Consider the following 8646-nt stretch of genomic DNA (forward strand, 5'->3'; position numbering starts at 1 on the left):
CAGGCGGATTTCTGAGTTCGAGGCCAGCCTGGTCTACAAAGTGAGTTCCAGGACAGCCAGGGCTATAAAGAGAAACCCTGTCTCAAAAACAAACAAATAAATAAATAAAAAGAAGGGATACCGATCCGCTGTTAGGGACAGTGTCTTTGTGTTAGGACTGGTATGTTTCTCTCTCTGCACAGATTTTTGTTGTTTTGGAATTTGTTTCATTTTCTCCTTTTAAAAAAGATGGTATTTCACATAGTCCAAGCCGCCTTCAAAAGTGCTAAGCAGCCAAGGACGTCCTTGAACCTCTTACCTGAACTTCCTAAGTATTGGTATTACCAACACAGGGCTGGTTCACTAAGCTCTCTATCAACTGAGTTTCCCAGCCCCAATTGGGTTTTCTTGAAGCTGAGCGAGGTTCGGTGGGCAAAAGTAACAACGCCCCCACCGCGTTTCTCCAGTGCTTAGTAACGGGCAGTACACGCTCCGCATTTGGTAGTCACAGGTCTGAAGAAACAAACAATCCTGCCTCATGAAAACAGATAGTTTACAACAAGAGCAGGTGAGACACAGGTTTGGTCAGAGTATCCCACCAGAGTATCAAAATGGGCATGCTCACACAGGAAGCACCTGGCCCTGCCTGTCCTGGCCAGGAGGCTATGGAAAGGCACATTAATGGCTCCTAAATTAGTAACAACCAAAGAACTCAAACAGAATGGAACCCTGGTTCATGTCTGGATTCCTTAAGCTGTTTTGGTTTTTTAAAATAAATAAAACGAAGGTGGAGGCGGATGGAGAGAGAGAGAGAGAGAGAGAGAGAGAGAGAGAGAGAGAGAGAGAGAGAGAGAGAGAGAGAGCCGAAGAGTAACCTCCCTGTTAACCTTGACGTCCCCGATCTTCCTTCTGTCTCTCAATCTCCTTCCACACAGGCACTATCTGCTTTCTTTTTAAATAAAAAAAATAAAATAACAGCACCTTCCTCGGTTCAATGTTGGAAACAAGAGCCTCCCCTTCCTGGAATCCCTTCTCCCTTTGGGTTGCTTCGGAGATAGGGCTTCACTGCTTGCGTCAGGGTCCCGGGAGACCAGCGGGATCTCTCTGCCATCACACCCCCGCCTTCCCCCCGTTCCCTGCCCTTGGCCTGGCTCTGTGAAGGAAGTGTTACCCTGAATTCTGGGCGCTTTGGCAGTGGCGGTTCCCTCGGGACTGCGGGGAAGGCCCAGGCCGCCGCGCCTGCTCAGTTCTCCCTCACTGCGTCTAAGGCTCTCCCGGCCTGGCTCCGCGCCCAGCCCAGACTACGGGAGGGGGAACGTGGAGGCGACGGAAGAGCCCGTCGCGCCTGGGGCCCCCGGAATACAACCAGAGACCTACAGAGGGCAGCACCGAGCCGTAAGCGCGTCCTCCGCACCGCAAGCTCGGGGTCGCCAGACTGCCCAAAGCCAAGTCCCCCTCTTTAGGACAGGGCAGGGTCCGTGCCCGACCAGTCCCTGGCCTGGATAAAAGTCAGGAAGTGTCTAACCATCACAAGAACCAACAGATCCTGGCGGGGACTTAGGACTGTCCTAGAACAATCAGGGTTCCCCAACCCAGGTCCCCAAAGGTGGGATCCTCAACCGCAGGACGGAGGGAATAGCCTTTCGATTCTGGGTGGTGCATTGGAAGCCCCAGGCTCTAACACCCCCAACCTACTGACTGGTGGCCGAGTATGCACCCGACTACTAGCTAGGCAGTGTCCCAAGAACCAGTAGCCAAATGTCTTGGCCTCAGTTTTCCCGGTGACACCTGGAAAGTGACCCTGCCATTAGTAGAGGCTCGGGTCAGGGCCCCGCCTCTCCTGGGCGGCCTCTGCCCTAGCCCGCCCTGCCGCTCCTCCTCTCCGCAGGCTCGCTCCCACGGTCCCCGAGGTGGGCGGGTGAGCCCAGGATGACGGCTGTAGAACCCCGGCCTGACTCGCCCTCGCCCCCGCGCCAGGCCTGGGCTTCCCCAGCCCAGCTCGCACCCGGGGGCCGTCGGAGCCGCCGCGCGCCCAGCTCTACGCGCCTGGCGCCCTCCCCACGCGGGCGTCCCCGACTCCCGCGCGCGTTCAGGCTCCCAGTTGGGAACCAAGGAGGGGGAGGATGGGGGGGGGGGTGCGCCGACCCGGAAACGCCATATAAGGAGCAGGAAGGATCCCCCGCCGGAACAGACCTTATTTGGGCAGCGCCTTATATGGAGTGGCCCAATATGGCCCTGCCGCTTCCGGCTCTGGGAGGAGGGGCGAGCGGGGGTTGGGGCGGGGGCAAGCTGGGAACTCCAGGCGCCTGGCCCGGGAGGCCACTGCCGCCGTTCCAATTCTAGGCTTTCCAGGAGCCTGAGCGCTCGCGATGCCGGAGCGGGTCGCAGGGTGGAGGTGCCCACCACTCTTGGATGGGAGGGCTTCACGTCACTCCGGGTCCTCCCGGCCGGTCCTTCCATATTAGGGCTTCCTGCTTCCCATATATGGCCATGTACGTCACGGCGGAGGCGGGCCCGTGCTGTTCCAGACCCTTGAAATAGAGGCCGATTCGGGGAGTCGCGAGAGATCCCAGCGCGCAGAACTTGGGGAGCCGCCGCCGCGATTCGCCGCCGCCGCCAGCTTCCGCCGCCGCAAGATCGGCCCCTGCCCCAGCCTCCGCGGCAGCCCTGCGTCCACCACGGGCCGCGGCCACCGCCAGCCTGGGGGCCCACCTACACTCCCCGCAGTGTGCCCCTGCACCCCGCATGTAACCCGGCCAACCCCCGGCGAGTGTGCCCTCAGTAGCTTCGGCCCCGGGCTGCGCCCACCACCCAACATCAGTTCTCCAGCTCGCTGGTCCGGGATGGCAGCGGCCAAGGCCGAGATGCAATTGATGTCTCCGCTGCAGATCTCTGACCCGTTCGGCTCCTTTCCTCACTCACCCACCATGGACAACTACCCCAAACTGGAGGAGATGATGCTGCTGAGCAACGGGGCTCCCCAGTTCCTCGGTGCTGCCGGAACCCCAGAGGGCAGCGGCGGTAATAGCAGCAGCAGCACCAGCAGCGGGGGCGGTGGTGGGGGCGGCAGCAACAGCGGCAGCAGCGCCTTCAATCCTCAAGGGGAGCCGAGCGAACAACCCTATGAGCACCTGACCACAGGTAAGCGGTGGTCTGCGCCGAGGCTGAATCCCCCTTCGTGACGACCCTAACGTCCAGTCCTTTCCTGCACGGACCTGCTTCTATCCCTTAGGGATGGGACTGGGGTTTCCCTCTATTTCACACAGCTCCAGGGTCTTGTGTTAGAGGGATGTCTAGGGACACCCCCTACCCTCCATCCTTGCGGGTGCCGGGATGGCAGACCGTTTGTTTTGGATGGAGAACTCAAGCTGCGTGGGTGGCTGGAGGGGGGTGGGGGGAGGGTTTGTTTTGATGAGCGGGGTTGCCCCCTCCCCCCCCCCGCGCGCGATGTCGCGCGCCTTGTTTGCAGCTTGTTCCCCAAGGCAGGACTGAAATCTGTGACCAGGGATGTCCCGCCGCCCAGGGTCGGGGGCGCGCATTAGCTGTGGCCACTAGGGTGCTGGCGGGATTCCCTCGCCCGCGCAGCCTCGCTGCGGAGCGCTCTCGGAGCTGCAGTAGAGGGGGGATTCTCTTGTTTGCGTCAGCTGTTGAAATGGGCTCTGCCACTGGAGCAGGTCCAGGAACATTGCAATCTGCTGCTATCAATTATTAACCACGTCGGGAGTCAGTGGTAGCCGGGCGACCTCTTGCCAGGCCGCTTCGGGTCTCATCGTCCAGTGATTGCTCTCCAGTAACCAGGCCTCTCTGTTCCCTTTCCTGCCAGAGTCCTTTTCTGACATCGCTCTGAATAATGAGAAGGCAATGGTGGAAACGAGTTATCCCAGCCAAACGACTCGGTTGCCTCCCATCACCTATACCGGTCGCTTCTCCCTGGAGCCCGCACCCAACAGTGGCAACACTTTGTGGCCTGAACCCCTTTTCAGCCTAGTCAGTGGCCTCGTGAGCATGACCAATCCTCCGACCTCTTCATCCTCGGCGCCTTCTCCAGCTGCTTCATCGTCTTCCTCTGCCTCCCAGAGCCCGCCCCTGAGCTGTGCCGTGCCGTCCAACGACAGCAGTCCCATCTACTCGGCTGCGCCCACCTTCCCTACTCCCAACACTGACATTTTTCCTGAGCCCCAAAGCCAGGCCTTTCCCGGCTCTGCAGGCACAGCCTTGCAGTACCCGCCTCCTGCCTACCCTGCCACCAAAGGTGGTTTCCAGGTTCCCATGATCCCTGACTATCTGTTTCCACAACAACAGGGAGACCTGAGCCTGGGCACCCCAGACCAGAAGCCCTTCCAGGGTCTGGAGAACCGTACCCAGCAGCCTTCGCTCACTCCACTATCCACTATTAAAGCCTTCGCCACTCAGTCGGGCTCCCAGGACTTAAAGGCTCTTAATACCACCTACCAATCCCAGCTCATCAAACCCAGCCGCATGCGCAAGTACCCCAACCGGCCCAGCAAGACACCCCCCCATGAACGCCCATATGCTTGCCCTGTCGAGTCCTGCGATCGCCGCTTTTCTCGCTCGGATGAGCTTACCCGCCATATCCGCATCCACACAGGCCAGAAGCCCTTCCAGTGTCGAATCTGCATGCGCAACTTCAGTCGTAGTGACCACCTTACCACCCACATCCGCACCCACACAGGCGAGAAGCCTTTTGCCTGTGACATTTGTGGGAGAAAGTTTGCCAGGAGTGATGAACGCAAGAGGCATACCAAAATCCATTTAAGACAGAAGGACAAGAAAGCAGACAAAAGTGTGGTGGCCTCCCCGGCTGCCTCTTCCCTCTCTTCTTACCCATCCCCAGTGGCTACCTCCTACCCATCCCCCGCCACCACCTCATTCCCATCCCCTGTGCCCACCACCTACTCCTCTCCTGGCTCCTCCACCTACCCATCTCCTGCACACAGTGGCTTCCCGTCGCCTTCGGTGGCCACCACCTTTGCCTCGGTTCCACCTGCTTTCCCCACCCAGGTCAGCAGCTTCCCGTCTGCAGGCGTCAGCAGCTCCTTCAGCACCTCAACTGGTCTTTCAGACATGACAGCGACCTTTTCTCCCAGGACAATTGAAATTTGCTAAAGGGAATAAAAGAAAGCAGAGGGAGGGGCAGGAAAGACATAAAAGCCCAGGTGGGAAGAGATGGCCGCAAGAGGGGCCACCTCTTAGGTCAGATGGAAGATCTCAGAGCCAAGTCCTTCTACTCATGAGTAGAAGGTCCGTTGGCCACTGGCCCTTTCACTTACCGTCCCTGCCTCCCCCGTCCTGTTCCCTTTGACTTCAGCTGCCTGAAACAGCCATGTCCAAGTTCTTCACCTCTATCCAAAGGACTTGATTTGCATGGTATTGGATAAATCATTTCAGTATCATCTCCATCACATGCCTGGCCCTTGCTCCCTTCAGCGCTAGACCATCAAGTTGGCAAAAAGAAAAAAAAAAAAAAGAAAAAAAATGGGTCTGGGCCCTCAGAACCCTGCCTTGCATCTTTGTACAGCCTCTGTGCCATGGATTTTGTTTTCCTTGGGGCATTCTTGATGTGAAGATAATTTGCATACTCCATTGTGTTATTTGGAGTTAAATTCTCACTTTGGGGGAGGGGGGAGCAAAGCCAAGCAAACCAATGATGATCCTCTATTTTGTGATGACTCTGCTGTGACATTAGGTTTGAAGCATTTTTTTTTCAAGCAGCAGTCCTAGGTATTAACTGGAGCATGTGTCAGAGTGTTGTTCCGTTAATTTTGTAAATACTGCTCGACTGTAACTCTCACATGTGACAAAGTATGGTTTGTTTGGTTGGGTTTTGTTTTTGAGAATTTTTTTTTGCCCGTCCCTTTGGTTTCAAAAGTTTCACGTCTTGGTGCCTTTTGTGTGACACGCCTTGCCGATGGCTTGACATGCGCGCAGATGTGAGGGACACGCTCACCTTAGCCTTAAGGGGGTAGGAGTGATGTTTTGGGGGAGGCTTTGAGAGCAAAAAACGAGGAAGAGGGCTGAGCTGAGCTTTCGGTCTCCAGAATGTAAGAAGAAAAAATTAAAACAAAAATCTGAACTCTCAAAAGTCTATTTTTTTAAACTGAAAATGTAAATTTATACATCTATTCAGGAGTTGGAATGTTGTGGTTACCTACTGAGTAGGCTGCAGTTTTTGTATGTTATGAACATGAAGTTCATTATTTTGTGGTTTTATTTTACTTTGTACTTGTGTTTGCTTAAACAAAGTAACCTGTTTGGCTTATAAACACATTGAATGCGCTCTATTGCCCATGGGATATGTGGTGTGTATCCTTCAGAAAAATTAAAAGGAAAAATAAAGAAACTGTAACCTGTTGTTTCTCCTGGGCTTGGGGTAGGGTTGCGGAGTACCCACTCCTGCCTAAAAGGGGGTCAAGGTGTTTTTCAGCCTGAGTCCTTACCCATGTGTGGTGGCTCTGGGAACTGACCATGCATGTGTTAAACAGACCTGGGCCGGTGTTTGTTCTGCTTCGGGCTGGTCAACTATAGCTTTGTGTTGATGAATTGGAGCCAGAGGCCATGTGGCCAGAGGTGGTGGCCAATCCAATCCCTTATCTCTACCCAATATTGGAGAAATCTGCTCCCGGCCAGATGTGCTCATAGGAGATAAGAGGTAGACAACACAGGCTTTGGGAAACAGTTACTAGGCTAAGGCTGACTCAACTTCTCCCTCCTTGCATGTCCCCAGCAACTTAAAAACAAGGGCTAGTTGTCCAGCCAAGAATCCTTCCAGGAAGCAGAGCTCATCCCTTTGCCAGTTGGAACGGCCATTCTTGGCAGCTTCCTGGGAGACGGGGCAGAGTGGGTAGGAGGAGGTTGGCAAAGTGTGTTCCCACTGGGTGGGAGGTGCACAGTAGGAGGTTCTCTTGACCCTGGAGCCTAAGGTCTACGCGCTGCTGGAGTGATCCTTGCGGGTATTGTGAGCATCTGTCTCCTCAGTGAGAGCCTTTGACCTGGCCATGACAGAGCAAGGACAGCTCCTGTTCCAGGATTGCAGATGGTTGGAGAGATGGAGATGTTGAGCCAAAAATGACAGCACAATGGTATGTTACACAAGAAGGGCCAGCGTGTGGCTCTCTGGAAGCACATAGACAGTTGTCCCGTCCAGCTGGGGCCTTAGAACAGGTGAGAACATGAAACAGAAGCCTAAGTAGGGGTTGGACCTCAGGGCCCGTGTGATGCTCAGACAGGGAAGATGACGGCCAATAGGGTGGAGTGTCTCTAGAATGGAGTACTGTACATGTGCTTCCTGCCACCCTAATGTGCCCTAAGTCTTCTGTAAACTGATCAGATACCCACAACCTTTGGGCAGATGGTAAGTAGATTTGGTGGGCTGAATTCCTAAGCCTTGGCTCCCCACTCACCTTTGACCCCAGACCCCAGAGTATCCCTTCCACCCAGCATGGTCACCAGGAACTAAGTGGATGTAGGGTAAACTCACCTCCACCTACTCCTTTTCCTCTGAGGGCTTCAGGTTCTCAACCCTGGCCTCCTCTGTCTTGGGAAATTCCAGTAGTCCCTGGGCATCAGCATGGTTCTTTCAAATCCTAGACCTTCCCTGCCCTTTCCCATGACTCTGGATTCCTCAGCCCCAAGCAGGGGGACCGGGCACCTTCTCTAGACAAGAGCACACCCCTGCCAACCTCCTGGCAAAACTGCCAAGTCCCCATAGGACATTTGTGTTGGCAGACCTCTTCCTAGCTCCACCTACCCTCCTCCATCTCCCTCTGTGCTTAGGAACACAGGTCTGTGCCTGCTATGCATTCCTCAGCCTTCCTCACCCCAAATTCCCAAGAAACAAAAGTGCATCGGAAGTCCAAGTGTGTGGGAAGGAGGAAGCAGAGGCAACTTCTTCACAGTGGAGTCTGAGGGCCCTCGGATGAAATAACTAGCCTTGTTTCCCAGAGTCCCATTGCTGTCTTGCATCCGGGGTGGCTTTTGGTCTTGGCCTTGATAACAAGGTCATTCCTAGGCAGATGGCTGGCTGAGAAATTCTGCCAAGATTGCTAGCCAATTTTTGCCAGTCTTGGCACCAAGGTTTTATTAGATTCTAACACTCCAAACTCAAGTTCTTTTGCATGATTGAAATAGGGCACCACTCAAAAAAATTCCCCTGTTTTATAGACCAAGGATATAGGTGTGTTGACAGGGTCTGAGGGTGTAGCTCTCCGACAGGGCTCTTTCAGAGCATGCACAAAACCTGGGTTCCAGAAGAAGCAGCCAAAATGACAACAGCATTAATTTCATCTCATGCTCCTAAGAGGGATAGCTGTAACCAAAGGCTCAGAACAGTGCTGATAAAAGCTGTGACCATAGTAAAAACTGACGTTTGGAAAGAGTGTTGAACTAGTGATTGCTACCCGGGGACACTGTTTAGCATCTCAGAAATATGACAAAGGCCAAGACCATAGCATGGAAGAAACGAGAAAGGGGGAGAAACAGATGTAGATCTGAGGTAGAACATGCTGGCCCTCTAGGAATTCTCTAGCTTCTTTTCCTTTTTGGCAGGGTGAGCTATTTCAAGACACGGTTTCTCTGGCTGTTCTAGAACTCAGTCTATAAGAACAGGCTGGCCTTGAACTCAAAGAAATCCACCTGCCTTCCCAGTGC

The 8646-nt window shown here is 54.5% G+C and overlaps 1 protein-coding gene across 1 annotated transcript; it reads left to right on the plus strand.

Moving 5' to 3' along the window:
- Positions 1-2545: 2545 nt before the first annotated feature.
- On the plus strand, positions 2546-6331 carry Egr1 (early growth response 1). The gene is made up of 2 exons (XM_021150547.1): positions 2546-3120; positions 3803-6331. The coding sequence occupies exons 1-2, from the start codon at positions 2823-2825 to the stop codon at positions 5104-5106; spliced, it is 1602 nt and encodes a 533-aa protein (XP_021006206.1). The 5' UTR covers positions 2546-2822; the 3' UTR covers positions 5107-6331.
- Positions 6332-8646: the final 2315 nt, after the last annotated feature.

This window comes from Mus caroli, chromosome 18 (assembly GCF_900094665.2).
Source record: "Mus caroli chromosome 18, CAROLI_EIJ_v1.1, whole genome shotgun sequence".
NCBI classification, from domain to species: domain Eukaryota; kingdom Metazoa; phylum Chordata; class Mammalia; order Rodentia; family Muridae; genus Mus; species Mus caroli.

Bases quoted from the DNA above. Each gene is read 5' to 3' on its own strand.
- Egr1 (XM_021150547.1), top strand. From the start codon at position 2,823: ATGGCAGCGGCCAAGGCCGAGATGCAATTGATGTCTCCGCTGCAGATC. The intron at 3,121-3,802 runs GTAAGCGGTGGT...CTTTCCTGCCAG, and splicing joins CTATGAGCACCTGACCACAG to AGTCCTTTTCTGACATCGCT.